The 22,108-nt window shown below is 34.5% G+C and overlaps 1 protein-coding gene across 3 annotated transcripts in view; it reads right to left on the reverse strand.

Annotated features, from left to right (window-relative positions):
• Window positions 1-1,891: 1,891 nt before the first annotated feature.
• The window catches only part of LOC145268323 (serine/threonine-protein phosphatase 2A 56 kDa regulatory subunit delta isoform-like), a 243,045-nt gene continuing 222,828 nt past the window's right edge, over window positions 1,892-22,108 (reverse strand). For all 3 annotated transcript variants that reach the window (XM_080123811.1, XM_080123810.1, XM_080123812.1), the window contains one exon: window positions 1,892-3,303. In XM_080123811.1, coding sequence (XP_079979937.1) covers window positions 3,160-3,303 — 144 coding nt within the window. In that variant the 3' untranslated portion in view covers window positions 1,892-3,159. The remainder of the gene's footprint in view (window positions 3,304-22,108) is intronic.

Consider the following 22,108-nt stretch of genomic DNA (forward strand, 5'->3'; position numbering starts at 1 on the left):
TCTGGTTGAGATTACTTTATAAATATTAATTCTTCAATATTTATAATATACTTTAGTTTTACCATCTTGGATTATTTTGGTAAACTTAACTGTAATACTTATTTTATATATATATATATATATATATATATATATATATATGTATGTATGTGTGTGTGTGTGTGTGTGTTTTATTTTTTTATTACCGTTTTATCTGTTTGATTACATATGTTTCGGATGTTGGACCATGTTTACGATCCAGCAGCCTCATCAGACCCTACAAAAATAATTGTTATTATTTGGAAGAAGGGCTTTAGAGGATATACAGGGAAAAAAAGTGTGTGTGTGTGTGTGGGGGGGGGGGTAAGAGATAATAAGGCGGAGGGAGACGGGTATCGACAATAGTTAAAGTTTTGAAGGTTAAGATACATCAGATTGCAGATTCGGGTAGGCGTGGGTGGAAATATATGGATATAGGAAGGGGGAGAGGGAGGTAAAAAGGGGTGCATGTATATATATATATATATATATATATATATATATATATATATATATATATATATATATTCAGATCCTTCCCTTTTCTTGCAACCATGGATTCCTAGTTAGTTACTTTCTGTCCATTATATAGTTTCAAATATCTTATCTCCTTTGATATCTTGGTCAGTGCTATTTACCTTATGCCCACAGGCCGCTAGTAGCTTATGGATAGAGATCAAATCACTTACACATACATGGAATCTATACCCGTTATATATATATATATATATATATATATATATATATATATATATATATATATATATATCTTTAGGTATGGATTTGTTGGTGTATATGCAAACGTTTGTATATATATATATATATATATATATAAAAGATTGTTGAATTTTTATTTATTTTTTGTATTAGCGATTAATTTCTTTCTTTTTTTTTCCCCACACCCTGAGCGTTTTTTATTATTTGCCCTTTGTTTATATTTTTCTTCGTCCACATTTTTTAGGACGTATTTACTTTTATTTTATTTAAATATTATTTATTAATTATTAATTAATAATTACTACGTCATAAAATTCATCTATATATTCTTACTTTTATGCACGTATTATTTATTAATTAATAAATAATATATATATATATATATATATATATACATATATACACACACACACACACGCACGTTTGCATATACACCAACAAATCTATACCTTATGATTATACTCACACACACACACTGCCTCTCCCCTCTTCAAACCGAATCTGGGTTATGCATTTAAATTTTTTAGATGAGGATTGATAATTTATTATTTGGAATACTCTTTAGATCCTAATTGCTGTATTCACATTTCGGACAATGTAATCTGATCTTTTATTTCAGGTACATCTTCTTTGAATTTAGAAAGCTGTACAGAATTTCAAAAGAAACATTTTTTATTTAATGCATGGGGCTAGATTGTTCTCATTCCTTTGGCCATGATTAGGTAGAAGAGTTAATTTTTTTTTTTTTTTGTTATAAATATTTTTGAAAGGTAAAATGCAGACCTTCCTGTTTGTTGAGGAGAATTGGTCTACACGGTGGCAGAAATTGTCTGAAGGCAATGGAAATGTGTTCTTGTTGCCCGTAAACTATCAAGAAGAGATGACCAATAAATAAAAGATGCTGTGCCTAGAGGGAGAAAGAAAACCCTTACAATCTTGGCTGGCCAAACAAAACTAGTGATGAAACTGGTCAACCTCAAAGTAGAATCGCACAATAATTAATAATTAAGTACTAACAAGATTGCGCAACGTAAAATGTAATTTTGATGCAAGGGTGATTTTTTAATTTTTTTTTTTCAAAGATGACCTGTGTTGAGGAGAGTCAAGATGACTTGTGATGCCTTGGAATATGGTTTCAGAAGATCAAGTAAATAAATTCTGAAAATGCCTCAAACAGGGAAATGTTGAAATAATGCTGAGAATTTTTGGAGTGGGTGAAGAGGGGGGGGGGGTAAATAATTTTATGTGATTATATTAATGCAAAAGAAAATATTAAAGAATTAGCAGAGTTACCTGATGTTGCCTCGCACAAAAAACGTAACACATTTCTATTTAAAACTTTTATATCTACTTCTCTCTCTCCACTGCCCAGCCCATTCCTCTTTAGCTGGATACACACATGATAGATTCTTCATGGAATGAGTCAACATTTAATTTCCAAATTAATGCATAACACTGAAAAAACAGCCTCCCTCCCAACTTCCTATGAAACCCGGCCCCATTGACCTTGAGAGAAATGAATAAGTTTTTCTAAAATTTTAGATATTCATTCAAGGCAACTCTAACCAAGAATGTAGAAACTTTGCAGGGTGTTTGTTTAGTAGTTTTCTTTTACTTTTAGCTGAACATACAAACACAAACCCACATATACATAGATAACTGCCTTTTATATAACAGATTGGAAGATTTTTTTTTCTTTTTATATATTTTTTTTTCAATAAATCTATAAATATGTACCCTGAACATTTATCCTAGATATGAACATTATGCATTCGTGTATGCATTGCAACATATACTTCCAATGTAAGGAGGCTTCGATTTTTATGTTTTATCTAGGATTCTTAAAGTCCTGCCCCCCCCCCTTTTTTATCCCACACACAAAGACACATACATACACACACACTTTTATTAAACCAACTGAATTCTGGTTTTATGAATTATAAGTTTTCTTTGACCCTACACCCCATTACCTTTGAATTAAAACAATTAAAATGGATGAGGGAGGGGGCAATAAATAAATAAAAGAATAAAAAAATATTTTTTGTTGAAATCATTGTTTTTTTTTGAAACAAGGAAAAAAAAAAAAAATTTAAATTGAATGGAATATTCCAGAGAATGAAACCCTCTTTTAACAAAAAAAAAAAAAAAAAAAAAAAAAAAATCGTATTCACTTTCTGTTGCCGCAGTTATAATTAATTATTCAGGCTACTACTAACTGATTATCGCTAAACAGTAAGTATAAGCATGCAATACGAAGATTAGCAATATACAAATACATGTGACAAGAAGTGCCAGTTTCTATCTAGCCTTGGACTACTTCCCATAAACATTACTTTTCATAGTAGTGGTGGTGGTAGTAGTAGTAGTAATTAATGTAGTTATAGTAGTTATAATAGTATTGATAATAGTTGTAGTATTAAGCAGTCAGTTAGCAGTTTGTTCAGATGCTGAGCTCAAGAATTCTTCGGGCCGCTTGTGAGTTTCCAACGCTTTTAATGTCGTCACGTCATGTGGTAGTTCCGATTTCCTTCGTAGTAATGGCTTCTCTTTGCCTTTCTTCTTCTGCAGCTGCCGATAAAAAAACAAAAAGAAAAATGGTAAGCATCGTGAAAAAAAAAAAGAAGACATTTATCAAACATAGAAACAACAATAACAGCAACATCTATTGAAATAAATAAGTTTTGCAACACGCTGAAAATCTCAGAAGGAATTTAGAGTGAGAGAGAGGGAACCAAAGCAACATTCACCCTAGACAGATTGAACCAGTTTCCTCCAAAGGAAAAAGTTTCATAGGAATATCATATTCACAAGTAGTCCCCAGTCACTCTTATATAACTTAAGAGGTGATGACAACGTTAGGGTTTCGCAGGGAGATGCCAATGTTCTTCTACATACAGTGACTGGAATTCTCAAATGGTCGTCCATCTGGGAGTGACCAGGCTCAATGTAACTTAACTTTGATAATCTAATGGGAGCCGGTGTATCAACATTATTATGCTATATATAAGATGGAAGGGTAGTTTGCTTGAAGCATTGCTGGTAAATAAATATGGAAAAGTATAAGAAGACTATAACAATGCATGGGACCGGGTGTTAAAATGATGTTAAATAATTACAGATTTATAAAGAATTGGAATTGGAATCGGTAATTGTATCGGAATCTTTAATTTAGCATGAAATCGGCAAAAATATTGGAATCGTCCCATCACTAATATAAATAGGGTCTGTGGCCTAACGGTTAAGGCATCGGACTGTGGTAAACATGGTCTGAGGTTCGATCCCTAGAAATAGTTGAACTACGCTGACGAGAGGTAACGACCTCGAAACACGCGTGTACGTAGATTACTGTTTTAAAAATAATACATAAATAAAAATGTTATATACGTCCAAACAAATTAAAAGGGCGACTTTCTAAGTAAATTAAAAAAATGAGCTTCGAGGTGGAGCTAATATTAACCGTATGTATCACTTGAAAAAACAACAATAACAAATCTATATATATATATATATATATATATATATATATATATATATATATATATACAGAGAGAGAGAGAGAGAGAGAGATATGAGAGAGAGATATGAGAGAGAGAGATAAGAGAGAGAGATAAGAGAGAGAGATAAGAGAGAGAGAGAGAGATAAGAGAGAGAGATAAGAGAGAGAGAGATAAGAGAGAGAGATAAGAGAGAGAGAGAGATAAGAGAGAGAGATACGAGAGAGAGAGATACGAGAGAGAGAGAGATAAGAGAGAGAGATACGAGAGAGAGAGAGATAAGAGAGAGAGATATGAGAGAGAGAGAGAGATAAGAGAGAGAGATATGAGAGAGAGAGAGATATGAGAGAGAGAGAGATAAGAGAGAGATATGAGAGAGAGAGAGAGATATGAGAGAGATATGAGAGAGAGAGAGAGATATGAGAGAGAGATATGAGAGAGAGAGAGAGATATACGAGAGAGAGAGATACGAGAGAGAGATACGAGAGATACGAGAGAGAGATACGAGAGATACGAGAGAGAGATACGAGAGAGAGAGAGAGATACGAGAGAGAGAGAGAGATACGAGAGAGAGAGAGATACGAGAGAGAGAGAGAGAGAGATACGAGAGAGAGAGAGATACGAGAGAGAGAGAGAGAGATACGAGAGAGAGAGATACGAGAGAGAGAGAGATACGAGAGAGAGAGAGATACGAGAGAGAGAGAGAGAGATACGAGAGAGAGAGAGAGAGATACGAGAGAGAGAGAGATACGAGAGAGAGAGAGATACGAGAGAGAGAGAGAGATACGAGAGAGAGAGAGAGATACGAGAGAGAGAGAGATACGAGAGAGAGAGAGATACGAGAGAGAGAGATACGAGAGAGAGAGATATGAGAGAGAGAGATATGAGAGAGAGAGAGAGATATGAGAGAGAGAGAGAGATATGAGAGAGAGAGAGAGATATGAGAGAGAGATATGAGAGAGAGAGAGAGAGATATGAGAGAGAGAGAGAGAGATATGAGAGAGAGAGAGAGATATGAGAGAGAGAGAGAGAGATATGAGAGAGAGAGAGAGAGATATGAGAGAGAGAGATATGAGAGAGAGATATAGATACGAGAGAGAGAGAGATAGATACGAGAGAGAGAGAGATAGATACGAGAGAGAGAGATAGATAGATACGAGAGAAAGATATAAAAACACATTCAGGAGATGGGTATTTAAAAAAAAAAAATAATAATAATATTGAATGATAAAAAAAAAAAAAAACCTTCATCTCATATTAAATCATGACACTACAAGTTCTAAAACAAGCTAAAGTAAATCATTTACTTTTTATTAACTTCTTAAAAGGACTCATTTTTAAAGGTTTCTTAAACTTTTCCATTTCTGATAAAATGAAAAAAAGTCAAGGATGAGAGTTCATATAGAAACGTTATTTTAATTTGAATAAAATAAAATATGCATCAAGTGCGCCTGAAAACCAAATCACAATGTGATATTTAAGAAAATAGACAAATATTTTACATGTTTGAAATTTATCACAAATATATTTCAGAGGTATACTCTATCTTCAGTGTGTTGTTTTCTTTTCTTTTTTTTTTTTCTTCCTTGCCATGTTGTAAAGTTGGAGCAAGAAGTCTGTAAAGAGCCGCGCGTTGTATCTGGCGGTTGTATTTTGAAATGTTTGAAATGTGCGCAAGCAACGCGAGAATAATGTCAAGGATCTCGCGTTGCCTATGCACAGTTCAAACATTTCAAAATAAAACCGCCAGATACAACATGCAGCTCTTTACAAACAGACTTCTGTCTCCAAATTTACAACATGGCAAGGAAGAAGAAGAAAAAAAAAAGAAACAAAACAACATACTGAAGATGGAGTATACCTCTGAAATATATTTGTGATAAATTTCAAATAAGTAAAATATTTGTTTATTTTCTTAATATTACGTTGTGATTTGGCTTTCAAGCGCACTTGATGCATATTTTATTTTAAAAGAAAAAGTGTTGTTTTTTTTTTAATTATCATTTGAATCAGAACCCTAGTACTTTAACAGTGAAATATAACAAATGAACCACACTGACAGCAATTAAGAATGTAATAGATGCATATTTATTTTTAGATTATATTAATAAAAGGTGGAAACTTCCAAACTATTTCCATCGTTCTTAATTTCTTAATTTGCCTCAGTTTATTTTTATCCATTACACCTCTGCATTGTATTGCCATCTATAAATTACTTTTATCTAAACACTAAATAATGCTTCAAGGAAACTACATTAACCTATATATATGCGTTAAAAGTGTAAATTCATCTTTATTGAGCTTAATTGTGGCAATTTATAAAAAATAAACATTCATTAAAAGTAGAAGTTTTATAATCAAATATATATATATATATATATATATATATATATATATAAAAGATAAAAGTGAACGTGTCTGTGTGTGCACATTTCCCTGCGCATTAACTCTGTCAATTTTTAGTCTACAGACTCGAAATCTGATATACAGGGTACTGAGATTTGGGAAAATCGATGTGATAGGTTTTTGGTCAGAAATTTGGCGATTAAGGGGTCAAAGTTCAACGATTTGACCTTTGAGAACTCTACCAAACTCCTCTGACAATTTTGGGTCTAAAAACTTGAAATTTTAGATATAGGGTCCTTGGACATGGATAATAATAACTTGATTTTAGCCCAAAACAATAAATTTTAAGGGGTCATAATAGGGGTCAAAGTTAAAAAAAAATTGACCACTTTAAAAAAAATTTTTTTTTTTTATGCATTATACACCTCCAAATACCCGGGCAACGCCGGGCTGAAATGCTAGTAAATATATATATATATATATATATATATATATATATATATAGGGTGGCCAAAAAGTCACTGAAGGGTTTTAAACAGATTCTTTATTTCTGATGACATCTTTCTGTAATTTTGACAATCTGACGAAGACATTTAGTATCTGTTCTTCAGATGCTGCACTTCAATTTCTTGTTCTCTGTCAGTGGAGGAGAAATCCTTCACGACTGAGACAATTTTTTTTTATTTTTGTTCCTTTTCTCCACGTTAAAAAACGACCCTGGTGTCTAACTCTGTCCCGTGGGGAGGCATAGTAAATAGGGACATTGGGCTTCTTTTTTTTTTTTACAAAAAATACAATCTTTATTTATGAAAAATAATGTCTTTTAAATGTTATTCATTTCCAGTTTCATGTATTATCTCTTGTTATGGCAATGTTAAATGGCCACCATGAGTAAGCAAGAAAACAAAGTAAACAAAAAACAAATACATAAAAAGTTGTTTTTTTTTAATCATCGCCAATGCGATAAGAAACACACGGGTCCAAAAGCTAGGAAGTGAAGCAAATGATGTAAATTAGACTTTTTCTTTTTAATACTATAAAGTCACTACTTAACCAAGGTCCAGAGGCCACTCAAGGTTAAGGGTTAATGAGTGTCAGGTGACAACACTATGACGATCAGTTATGGTGGAAATTTGATAGAAATTCTTTTATTTTAGAGGATAGCTCAAGAACTTGTTTACATTGGACTTAAGAACAATCATGTTATAGTCAGATGGGAAGCAGCTTCGTGGTATTATGTTCCACAGAGGAGCAGTTCTGGGGGGGGGGCAGCTTTGTTCATGGAATTTTCGTTTAGTTTTAGACACAGATAGAATAAGGGAAACTGCTAATAGTGGCGGTAGCTAGACGAGTGTTTGGCATTAAATCTATGTCTGGAGTCGATACACGGTGTGGAGAAGATACGACAAAATCGTTTGGTTATTTGACTAATATTTGAGAGGCTTGTGACTGGATCAGAAAAAGTAACCCACAGGCAAAATGCAGAAAGGTTTTGTTTGACAAGTTCAGAAGGAGAACTGGCCAGACACCTGACAATTTTATAAGTCACGCAAGAAAGAGAGTAAGGTGACAATCATCTAGCGGTTAACGACACGAAAATCACTTTCACTTAGGATGTTGGCAACCTTCTCGTGGTCCCTCCAGTAAGTATCCGATGTCCCTCTAGAAAGAATTCTGACTAGAAAAATATCGGGGAAACCAATGCCAACAATAGAATTTTCAGATTCATACAATATGATGGTGATCAGAAAGAGAAAACTGAAAGAACAATATTACAAACTCGCATACTCCACATGTTACCTTTCTTGTTGGTAGCAAAGATGTATGTGTAAAAAAATGATACTCTGGCCTAACATTACTTTTGGTCAGGATCAAAGCGTATTTTCTGTTCTGTTCTTAATCCAAGTGGGGATTGGGATTCTTTGGTTTTATGCCACATCAACCCTATGAGTGATTCTATTTATAAATTTTATAATGTAGTTGTTTCAAGAATTCTAGAAATTTATTTGCATCTAGTTTCTCCTATAGGAGCTGGAAGAGAAATCCTCATATATTGAGGAAATTTAAGATTTTTATCACATTGGACAATCTTCCATGCCATCCAATCGCATTGCTGTGTTCGTCTCCTAACCAATTGCACCACTGCGTTTGTCTGAATCCCTTAACCATAATCAGACAGCTGCGTTTGTTACAAATAAGTAAAATGCAAATGGCTGCCAATATCTCATCACATTTCTTTCCTACATAAAGATGATTTAAAAGGGGGGGGGGGAGTATTGACCACATTAAAAAGTGACATTGCATCTAAACTTGTTTGTGTGAGTAGGCAAGTATGATGGGCATTTGTTTTACTTAAACCATTTCTACATTTAAATTTACACGTTTAGGTTTGAAAAATCGAGTATTTATCAAAGGAAGAACAAGGAAAATGTTTCTTATGTACAACTTAAAAGAGAATTTTTTTAATGGAAATCACTCCAGACAAGGCGTGAAGCCACTTTATACAAGGAGATAAAAAGAACACACGATTATTGCAAACACAGGAGATGCCTATTGATCTTAGTCTTGAAAAGAGCAAAGCTATAGGTGGGAGGAAAACAGTGAGCAGGAAAAGAGTTCCACAAGCCTGCATGCAGTTTTGGAAAAAAGCTACTGAAATAGGATGACGTATTACAATGAGGTATCAAAACATCAAATTGAAGACCACTAGACCAAGGAGTTAAACAAGCTGAAACAAAGGAAGCAAGAAATAGATCAGACAATTCTGTAGAACACATGCCATAATAGTATTTGTAGAAAGGATTGAGACTAGCAATATCACGCCTGTAAGAAAGAGCACGTAGAGAAGAAAGGGTAGAGGGAGATGACATTAAACTGGGTTTTGTGTTTAGATTAAAACCCAATCCATACCATTATGGGGAACAAGTTAATGTAAATGTTTTGTTGCTACAAACAATCCTTTAGGTACAGTAATTTATAGTTGGTATGAGTTGCATCCAGGTGTGCGTGTGTGTAGTGGTCTGGGTTAGATGCAAAAAGCGTGATGAGCAGATCTACTGTTTACCAAATGGAATAGTGTACACAACTGATCCAGCATAAGATGCTAAGCCAAAAAAGTCAAAAGCCCCCCCCCCAAATGCACACACATCCGCGTTTTTTATATCCAATAATCATATTTCTACTTATCATTAACCGAGAATCTTTATTTTAACAATACACTTTTATATTGTACCATTTTTATTGTACCATTTCACTGGGAACAGATAGTAATTTTAAAGCTCATTCATTGTCATTACTTCCTGGGCAATGCCAGGAGTGATTGCTTGTCTAAAATAAAAAGCAATGGAAATTACAAAAAAAGAAACACAAATAAAAACTGGGTTATTCCAGCCCAATTCATCCAGCCCCGACACACCTCCTCTTGGATTTTTTTCATATTTACACCATACAAACTTTGGGTTAAAACTAAGAGAAATCTGCAATTTCAGCCCAGTTGGATTTGAGGAACATATTTTTTTTCACAGTCGGTTTCGCCCTGGAAATCAAAAATTGCTATCTCATGATGTAGAATTTTCGACCCCCAGCGTTTTACAAAATTTGCATTTTTGTTGCAAAGAATAAAGCTCTGGAGCTAAATATTCACACAGGTAAGGTTTTGAGGGCAAGGAATCCAGAAATCATGGTTAGAAAGATGGCAAATGAGAGGAAGTACCTTATTTTTACCATTTTAGGTGGTACTGCAGCACTTTTTTAGAGCTTGTTTGGGGCGATATTTTGTTGAGAAAAAAACATAACTGTGGTGCTTTGCCAGACTTCTCCTTTGGATTTTTAAAGTGACTTTGGGTTGGAAATTACAAAAATCAAATAAAACCTTTTGGCATATTTGACATTTCCAGACACTAAAGCCTCAAAATTGGCATTTTTATAAAAAGTTAAGGACTTTTTGGTGAATTTGGCAACAATCTAATCTTAAGCTATGATCAATATCTAGAGCTGAAAAAGGACTTGGATCGACCCATTAGAGCCCATTTTCATGATAGAATGTCGAATTACATCATATAAAAGGATATGGACCCCTACTTCACAGTCAAAATGGACAAAAAATAGTCGAAAATAAAAGATTTTTGACACACATATGGACATATGGACAGCAATCTTAATTATGTACAAGTTTTGGACATTTGAGTTTTTCAAAAAAACAACTTTTGGCCATTATCTTTTGATTTGCAGACAGCAACAGCTTAAAATTTAGAGGAAAGATGTAAGGTAACATTCAGATATGAATGAAGTCACATTTTCATTTGAAGCATAACATTCTGCTCATTATCATGCTGACCCTCTCTTTCCTTCTCTTTTATGATCTAATTAAAAATGTGCAGTAGAATAGCACTGATCATGATAACAGTATTCTTTAATTTGTATGTGTTGATGAATTGTGACTAGGGGTAGTGTAGAGTTGACTCAGTTTACCAAAAAGTCAGTGGGAATAAGATATTGTGTTTTTTATTTATACCTTCAGGCACACATCATCCAATCGTGCCATGCAGTTCATAATTTTTGGACAGTTGGATCATGGTTTCTAAACCATTAAATCAGCAAATCCTTTCAATCAATGCATTTAAGCTGTTCAGAATCATGTCCACCTGAGTAATCAAGTTTGAGTGTCAGAGCAAATTCCTCTATGATATGATACCTGAATAATGTCCTATGCTTCTTTTTTCAAATGTTGATTTAAATGTTCTTTTTCCTGTTCAGTTTCACTCAAAAGACACTACATTGACTTCAGTTCTGATTGTTTCATGTTGATTCAAATGGATATACTTTTTCTTGATCAGTTTCACTCAAAATGGCATTACTTTAGTTGTGAAGTAGAGAATTCATGCTATGATTTCTTGCCGTTATGTTGTTTTTATTGATCAATTTTGTTCTGTTTCTGGTGATACATTTTCAACACAGTTTGTTCAGAGTTATTACCTGAGCGTGATGTTAAATACTGTCAAAGACAAACAGGGAAGTCAACATTTGTGGCTCTCAAAAACATGATATATATTTGTAAAGGGTAATCTTCAGCATAAAAACACTTTCACATGAAACCCTTTTTGATAAATGGGTGTGTCTCTTTAGCTAGTTATGATAGTCTCATAGTTATATTTCATCGCTGCTATGATTAATTTTCTTCTCTTTCAGGCTATTTACTTGTTGCATTGATCTAATAATGCATTCTTTGGTGTGAACTTCTAAGTTTGTCAATAATCCAAGTTTATTCTTTCCTGTCACTTTTTTATGGTTTCTTACTAAATTATTACCTCAAGGCATAATAATGGTTAAAATAGAATTTCTTATACCCCAGAATTGCAGTTCTTTAGCACCTTGAAATACATACAGTTGAATTTCACACTTTAGAAATTCTTTTTTCATTATCAAATTTGAATGGTCAGAAACTAAGAAGATAAATATTACTTTTTGCAAATTTCATTTCTTTGATTACAGTGCCTTTGTTTCTGATCAAGAATGTGCTACTGTTACATCATTTGTGTATTATACTGTCTGTAAATCTCTTAATGTTGCAGTTGAGTATTGCATATTCTGCTCATTGTGAATTATTATAATTTTTATTATCAGATTGTAATAATTATTCCAGAGCAATAAATTAAGAATGTCTTCTGAATCAAGGAAACGAGAGGGAGGATATACATCATCCATGACAAGTGCTCCTCAATGTTCGTTTGGATTACTAATGAAGAGTGCATGTCACCACAATCTGAAGCCATTTTCAACACCAATAACTGCATTAGAGCATGATGTAGGAACTGTGCTCAAATTAAGAGCTGGTGTCACACTCACTGATGAAACTGTTGCTAACATTTGCAGGTATCACGAACCTCATTTGGGGCATTACTTTGAGAAAAAATATACAAAGTGCTGCAACATCTTTTTGAAGCACAAAAAGAAGATAGAGGGTGATCGTGCTATCAAGTTAGACATGGCTGAGATGCTAAAGCAGAAGGGCTACCATGTTGTTCCTGGCTGGAAGCTTTGCCGTCACTGTGAAGCAGCTGCCAAGAAGTTAGAAGATCCAAGTGAAACAGAAGAAAGTGACAATCAAGACCTTGAAAATGAGTCACAAATTGAGCAAAAGAGAGAGAAACTGAATGACAGTCTAATGATGTTTGATATATCCCCTATAAAAACCGGTAGAATGCAGAAGCACACAAAAATCAATATTGTCAGAGAGAAATTAGAAAGAAGCTATGAAATGCAAGTAGAGGCAGCTGCCAAAGTCCTTAACATCTCTAGCCCTGAATTAGGAAGCCCTATTAGCAGCCAAACGAGTCAAATGGATTTAGTGGCAAAGGCAAAGGATGATGATCGTTGGATGCAATGAAGGCCAAACTTGAGAATAAAGAAATGAAAACCAGTGAGAGGATCCAGTTGATGACTTTAGCTCCGGAAAGTTGGTCTCGAAAAAAGGTGTCTGAATATTTCAATGTCTCTGAATATATAGTACGTGAAGCACGGCAACTGAAAAAGGATCGAGGTATTCTTTCATTGCCACAGAAGAAGGGGAGAGGTCTCTCAAAAGAGGTTATCAATTCTGTCTTGGCTTTCTATGACGACGATGAATTTTCATGGTTAATGCCTCGAGGGAAAGATTTTGTGAGCATCGGTAACAAAGTTCATGTCCAGAAACAGCTCCTATTATGCAATCTTAAAGAGCTTTATGTAGTTTACAAAGAAAGCTATCCTGAACACAAAATAGGTCTTTCAAAGTTCTGTGAGCTCCGTCTAAAATGGTGTGTCACCATCTTGACATCAGGTTCTCATTCAGTTTGTGTTTGCACCCACCATCAAAACAGCAAATTGCTTGTTGACTGCTTTGTTTTAACTGTCAAGACTCAGCTCAGAAGGAAAGCTGAAGAATCCAGAGATGAGAGTGCTGCTAATGTACCAACTGAAAGTCCCAATTTTAATATCACTTACAAAGATTTGATGGCCTTGGTAGTTTGCGACACCGATAGTCTTGAATGTATGGTCCACCGTTGTCCTAAATGCCCAGGTTTCCCTGCTCTAGAGAAGTATATCAGAGATAAATTTACTGAATTGGAAATTGACAGTGAGATGTCATATAATCGGTGGGAGAGTGTGGATAGAACAATGCTATGGACACAGATGGCTGATGTAGATGACTTCATAGAGATATTGGTATACAATGTTGATAATCTAACGACCCATTCCTTCACAGCAAAACGCCAAGCTCAGTATCTAAAAAAGAGAAGAAATAACTGAGACTGAATGTATCCTTCTCCTGGACTTTGCAGAAAATTATCACTACGTGGTGCAAGATGAGATCCAGAGATATCACTAGAACAAAAACCAGTGTACCATGCATCCAGTGGTAATTTATTACTAAGATAACAATGGGAAACTTCAACAGATCTCATTATGCATCATTTCAGATGACCTTGAGCATGACACCTGTTTTGTGCATGAACTGCAAAGAATGGTGATGTTGTACATCAAAGAGAAATTTCCCTGGATCAAGAGTGTAGAGTACTTCAGCGATGGCAGCGCTGGCCAATATAAAAACTTCAAAGCATTTCTTAACCTTTGCCATCACTCATCAGATTTTGGAATTGATGCAACTTGGGCATTTTTTGCAACTAGCCATGGCAAATCACCCTGTGATGGAATTGGTGGGGCTGTCAAACGCAAAGTTCTCCGTGCCAGCTTGCAAAGGTCAATAAAAGACCAAATACTCACCTTTCATGCTGTTGCAGATTTTTGCAGATCATCGATCACTGGTATCATGTTTCTAAAGATCGGCAAAGAAGACATGGTTTCAGTTCGACAGAAACATCAAATGAGATATAAACTGGGAGATACTGTGCCTGGTACAAGGAGCTGTCACTATTTCAAACCAGCTTCTCAGTTTAATATTCAGGGCAAGCAATTGAGTGCTGACACAACGATCTTTATCGATCATTCTTTCCTGGACATGCCTACGCCGCTAGATGAAACTCTGGAGTTGCTCAAATGCAATGACTACATTACTTGCATTTTTGATGGATATTGGTGGTTAGCATTGATTGAGAGTGTCAACAGGGAAGAGAAAGATCTTACTTGCAACTTCCTGCATCCACATGGACCATCACATCAATTCCACTGGCCAACTAATAGGGATCGAGGCTATATTCACCTGAGCAAGGTCGTTATGAGAGTGCAGACCCCAAGTATTTCAGTGAATGGTAGAACATATTTCATCACCGAGGAGGAGAAAAATAAGACTCAGGACTATTTTGACAGATTAAGTCGATAGTTGGAGTTATAACAAATGTCTGTTTTATATTTGTTTGACAGATTTTCTTACGATAAACTAGATTATGCATCAGTCTTTTATTTTCGACTATTTTTTGTCCATATCCTTTTATATGATGTAATTTGACATTCTATCATGAAAATGGGCTCTAATGGGTCGATCCAAGTCCTTTTTCAGCTCTAGATATTGATCATAGCTTAAGATTAGATTGTTGCCAAATTCACCAAAAAGTCCTTAACTTTTTATAAAAATGCCAATTTTGAGGCTTTAGTGTCTGGAAATGTCAAATATGCCGAAAGGTTTTATTTGATTTTTGTAATTTCCAACCCAAAGTCACTTTAAAAATCCAAAGGAGAAGTCTGGCAAAGCACCACAGTTATGTTTTTTTCTCAACAAAATATCGCCCCAAACAAGCTCTAAAAAAGTGCTGCAGTACCACCTAAAATGGTAAAAATAAGGTACTTCCTCTCATTTGCCATCTTTCTAACCATGATTTCTGGATTCCTTGCCCTCAAAACCTTATCTGTGTGAATATTTAGCTCCAGAGCTTTATTCTTTGCAACAAAAATGCAAATTTTGTAAAACGCTGGGGGTCGAAAATTCTACGTCATGAGATAGCAATTTTTGATTTCCAGGCCGAAACTGACTGTGAAAAAAAATATGTTCCTCAAATCCAACTGGGCTGAAATTGCAGATTTCTCTTAGTTTTAACCCAAAGTTTGTATGGTGTAAATATGAAAAAAATCCAAGAGGGGGTGTGTCGGGGCTGGATGAATTGGGCTGGAATAACCCAACTATAATCTATAATATAAAGCTGTGTGTGTGTGGGTGTGTGTGTCTGGTTACGAATAGGCTCCTATATGGTTGACTATTTTAAAAAACTGATTACATATAATGATAGAAGATGTATCGATACACAGGAATGGGTATGTTTGATCTGGCAGAACAGTGGTTCATTAAAATTTTGGGGTCTGCGTTCACGCCTGGTCCACAAAGTATGGAAATAAAAAAATTTTAAAATTAAAAAAAAAACGTTTACAAGTGTTTTTGATATAGATGTACATAAGAATACTTTGATAAGTATGTTTTAACTTAAATAGGGATGGTATAATAAAATTGTGGGGTCTGCGTTTGTGCCTGGCCTCCATAGAATGGAAATAGGCACAAACTTTAATAAAAAATTTTCATATCTATCTGCGTAAGTATACTTTGATAATTATGTTTCAGTTGGAAGAAATATGGTATAATAAAATTATGGAGTGTTTGTTCGCACATGACCTCCATAGAATGGAAATATGTCACAAAGTTTAACAAGGTTTTTTAATATAGATCCACAGAATATTGTGATAAGTGTTTCAGTGTGAATAGGTATGGTATAATAAATTATGGGGTTTATCTATTTTATTTTTACTTTCATCATATTTTGCTTTGGTTTTGCTACCCCCAAATTCGAAGCTATCTCTTTACAAGCCTTCCTTTTCATAACCTATCATACTTTCATAAATCAGAGTCCATTTTCTGTAGGCTGTTTTTGAACCCAGTCAACAACGGGTACTTTTGCTAGTATATATATATATAAAATACTTTGATTATTACATTTCATTAAATGTTTCATATAGTCCCTACATATTTGCCCATCTTGTATTTGTAGTGGCTGTCATCCTGATTAGATTTTGCCAGCTTCCTTTCTAGCACGAACTGCATATCTAACCATCACAGACCAGTTTCGATGATCCTGGGTCAGGTCACAGAAAATGGCTAACTACTCCCGATTCCAATGCCAGAAACCAACTACTTGTGAGCCCAATAGTACCGCCAGATCGTCCTTAATTGTTGTGGCTTAGATTTTCAGCTGACCACTGTCATTTGTGCCAACCAAGCAGAAAAGACCTTGCAGATGACCTTTTCCTCTGGTCAACAAATTACATGTCCAAACCACCACAGATGTTGAAGAGAGATGAATGATAGGGGGTGTAGGTTTAGCTTTGATGGCTAGTAGAAACTGGAACAAGACCTCCACAGCAGCATCGCAAAATGCTGCGAAGAAAATTGTTGTTGAAGATTTCCAGTTTGTGCAAATCCGCCACTCTCATAGATCGCGTCTCACTGCCATAAAGAAGGATGGTTCTCACCATCACGTGACAGATGCATCCCTTTGTGCCCAAGTGTATTTCCCATCGGAAAAAATGGAAGGATATATGGCCCATGCTGATCCTATTTGCCATTCAATCTCAGGCATTGCCTTCCTACTTGCCTATCCGCAATATATATCCACACATGCACACACACTGTTGAAATAAAATTTTCCACTTTTGTATTCAAATGTAGGTGTTAATAACAAAGTTTATTTAAATAGCTCAATAGTGCAATATTAGAGCTATAAATGCTTTTATTATATTGTACTGTTTCACCGGGAACAAATCCCATTTTTACGCTCCCCTCAAAAAGGTTAAGTTTATTTACTATATAAGCATATAATTGTTTTTGTACTAATATTCATATATTGAAAATGCGAACATGTGTAGAGAAATACATATATGTATTTTATTTTATTATTTCTAGGTTCTATGTCGCCTAGATGGCTATTTGTAGCAACCATATGTAACTGTTTACCCTCAAATTATAAATAAAATATTTTGCTCTTTTTATTGAGCACTATTTAACAACCTCATTGTCTTCATTAGTCCCGACTTTTGAACATCTCAAACCTATATATATATATATATAGAGAGAGAGAGAGAGACAGACAGAGACAGAGAGAGCAAATAGTTAATAAAACATTAAAGTGTTAAAAAACACTTTGAAAAAAGAGTTAAAAACATATTTAATCTGAAAAGGAAACACTTAATAAGAGAATAGTCCTTAATCCGCAGAGTTTCAAAGAATTACTTTCCTTCTCATCAGAGGGTAGGAATTAGCAAAATGCGGGATCAGATTTTGCATACAAAAGTATTTGATGAAACAACAAGTAAGTCAAAGATCTTACTTGATAACAAAAAGTGAAACAGAGGGAATATGGTGAAGGAATATATATATATATATATATATATATATATATATATATATATATATATATATATATATTTCTCTGCATGTTTGCATTTTCATTTCAGTATGGACAGTTCATCAACGCTAAAAATACAAATAAAAGCCAAACAACAAATATATTGCATAAACCTAGGGATTTTCCATCTCCCAGACATATACATTTCTTTCTTGCTTCTTTTTTTTTTTTTTAACAAACAGACATTTTAAAAAAAGTCTAATTTCACTAAACATTTCATTTAAAACAAAATAGAGTAAAACAAAAAGTAACAAGTCAATTTTCATTTTCCAAGTTATAAAGAAAAACAAAGTCAGTTAACCTCAAAAAGTAGAACAAACAAATGAAAGAAATGGAAAGAATTTTGGAAGCCCCTATTTAGGTTCACAATTAGTTTGGTTTTCCATGTGGGTTGCTCTTGATTGAGAAATAAAATAGAAACGGTTTTAGTTTAGAAGGATTTCTTTTAATCAAGGGACATTATATTTTGATCCAATCTCAAAAGTTAAGGAAGTCTATATCTTGATCAATATAATAATTGAAATATTTTCTTTTTTATTTATGAACTATTACAAGGGGTGTTCAATAAGTAATGCTCCTGACTCACTTCCGGTTGTCTGATCTAGATGAACTTTTGCATGTGCAATGATTTATATCTCTATGGGTTATGTAGCAAATTACAGCTCTAAACTAATTGTAGTTTCTGATTTACAGGTGCTTCAACCAAGTCAAGTGTGGAAAAAGGAGCCTGTTTAGTGTTTCGTAGTGATCCAGTTTTTGTATTTGAAAGGATGCACATGACAGAAGATGAAAGAAACGAATGATAATGATGCTCAATCATATGACCTTGTAATGAATTCAAACAGTCAGAAATCTGTGGAAACCTTAACCCAGGCCTGGTTACTCTCTTCTGCAATTGATGATGAATCTCTCAGTCAATTTGAGGTTGCCATTTTGGAAGATCAAGGTGTCACTATTTGCCAAGTAGCCAAAAGGTCAAGATTAGTACAGGGTCTGTGGAAACTATCATTCCTGACCATCCGTATATGTGTATGAGGATATTGCCAGATGGATTCCCAGGTTTCTGACACCTTTCCAGAAGTGAGAACACAGAGAGTGCTTGAATATGAATTTGGACGTGTGACGAAAAGATGAGCTAAAGTTTTTCAAAAGTCTGATTACACAGGATGAAACCACAATGTACATGCTCCCAGATCAGGAGCACAGACGTGTGACTATGAAATCCTTCCCTATCTCTCCTACTGTTCTGACCTTGCACCCTCTGACTTTCACCTCTTCTCTGCCATGGAGTTGTTTTTAAAATAAAAATTCTTCTCAAATGATGCAGCTTTGATTTCCGAAGTAATATCGTGATTGAAGGACCAACCTGGGGTGTTCTACAAAAACGGTCTTCAGAGCTGCATTAAACGATTGGAGAAATGCCTAAATCTCGGTGGTCCCCATGTAGAAACAGACTAATAACTGTACTAAGTTTTGTTGCTTTAATCACTATAAGAAGTGTACCAGGGACATTACTTATTGAAGGCTCCTTGTAGATGTACGTTGTTGTGTGTGAAAATTGTGTGTGCTGGTCTCTTTCACACTGAAATGAAAAGGCCTACTATCCTAATTGTTTGCATGAACACACAAGTTGTGCAGCTGTGTCATAGGCTACCTTTAAATTGACCTTGGAGGTCATCTGATGTCACCAGAGGTCAAAAAGTCTAAAATCACTGCCTCTGATAATGAGAAACAAATCAACATTATTTCTTTATTATTTTTTGGTATCTAACATTTATTTCTCAAGAGAATAAATGCCCCGCCCCCACCAAAAAAAAACAAAAAACAAAGGCATTCTTTTCAGTCTATCCAGTCACCATACATACATCTAAACATCACTTAATTAAAGTCAATGGAAACTGGAAAAAAATATGAGAATCTTGCAAGGCAAAATCTGTAACCAGCTTGGCACTCATGCAACTAGGGTTTATGACAGGAGGAGGGCATAAATTACTACTAAACAATTAATCAAAACATTTTCTAGTAAGGCGCTTGTTAGTAATCTATTAGGTTGAGAAGAAAGTGCTTGCAGAATTTTTTAATTTCAAACGATGGATTTTCAAATAAGTTTTCGTTATAATACATTTACTTTATATATCATTTTAAAGAGTGTTTTTTTGCTCTATCTAATCATTTAAATTACAATTGTTTTAAAACAATTGTTTTTTATTTCAGAACCTTAAATACAAAATGAAAAAAAAAGCAAATTTGCACAATTTTCTTATTTCAATTTAAGCTTGGCCGAAAAATTGCTAAAAACAACTCACAATATCAACAAAGTGTTTGGTCGAGAAACCACTACTGAACACACGGCACAATGGTGGTTTAAGAAATTTGTAGCAGTGACGACAATCTTAAAGATGATGAGCATAGTGGTCGGTTATTGGATGTTGACAATGATCAGTTAAGAGCCTTAGTCGAAGCTAATCTACGCACAACTGTTTGAGAACTTGTTTCTGAATAGATGTAATATATACGATTTCCAACCACTTGAGAGGTTGGAAAGACAAAAAACTTGATAAATGGGTGCCTCATGAATTGAACAACAACCAAAAGAAACGTTGCCATAAAGTATCAACTTTCCCTTTTTTTACATATCAAAAAATGACCCGTTTCCCAACAGAGTTGTGACTTGCGATAAAAAGTGAGTTCTTTACGACAACCGGCAATGCTCAGCTCAGGGGTTAGACACTGATAAAGCTCCATGACACTTCCCGAAAACAGAGTTGCACCAAAAGAAGGTCATGCTGCCTGTTTGGTGGTCTGCGACGGGTCCCATCCACTAGTTTTTTTTTTTTTAATGCAGGTGAAACCATTATGGCAGAGAAGTATTGTCAAGAAATGGATGAAATCCATCAGAAACTTCGACAACACCAAGTATTAGTCAACAGAAAAGGCCTAATTATCTCCTCCACAATAGTGCCTAACTGCATGTTGCTAAACCAACCCTGCAGAAGTTGAACAAATTGGGCTACGAAACTCTGCCTCATTCACCATACTCTCCAGCTACCATTTTTTGAAGCATCTCAACTTTCTGCATGAGAAATGTTTCAAAAACCTAAGCGATATCAAAAATGCCTTCAACGACTTCATCGCCACCAGAACGCAAGATTTTTACGTTACTAACTTAAATACACATTTTGCGTTGGCAAAAATGTGTTGATTCTGATGGTGCTCATTTTGATCAATAAATTTTTGTTTGAGCTGAGATATGTTCATCTGAATTTAAAAGTTTAAAACCGCAAGAACTTTCTTGTCAACTAGATAGGTATAATATGAAGGGCAGATGTCTGTGTGTATGTTTATAAAATGCAAAAACTACAAAACACCCACAAAGTTGGTATTTTTTTGATCAGTGTTGCCCTGGATGAAAATCTAAAATTTAGAAAAAGTTATTCATTCTTTGACAGATTTTAAAAAAGTTTTACTTGGAGGAGAGGGGGGGGTCTAAACTGATGATACTCCTGTCGATTTTGACGTATGAGGTGTGCCACAACATTTAAGTCACTCAGAAATTCACACAGATGATTTGTTTATAGTGGTGAAGGCTTTTTTTGGTACAAATGTTAATATCAGTTGCCATAAGACAGGTTTTACGTAAGAGCTTTCCTTCTCCTAGATGCATGTATGGTGAGATTATTTACTAACTAATAGAAAAGAAACTCTTTTAATTAAGGAATTACTTCCTTTAAGCAGACTCATCCCTCAAGGAATTGTCTCTGTGGGTGTATGTGTGTGTCCAGAAAGAGAAATGAGCTGGACAGAGAATAAAGAGAGGAAGGGGAAAACGGGTGAAGGGGGGAAGAGAAAAAGATAGTGACTGATGAGGAAATAGAATTTTTAATTGTCCTAGGCAACGCCAGGTAACCTTACTTGTATACAATAATTAGTTAATTAACAATTGTAGATAATATCATGACTATAAGAATTATTAATATATTTTCATAATTGCAAGTAAAAAAAAAAAAAAAAATTCCTATCATACAAAAACTAAATACACAAGAAATATTTTTTTTTTGCCATAAATTAAGGCTTTTTTAAATAATTAGAGAAATGTTTTCTTGATCAATTGATATATATATATATATATATATATATATATATATATATATA

Source organism: Euprymna scolopes, chromosome 43, assembly GCF_053919585.1.
Source record: "Euprymna scolopes isolate OS-2025 chromosome 43, ASM5391958v1, whole genome shotgun sequence".
NCBI lineage: Eukaryota > Metazoa > Mollusca > Cephalopoda > Sepiida > Sepiolidae > Euprymna > Euprymna scolopes.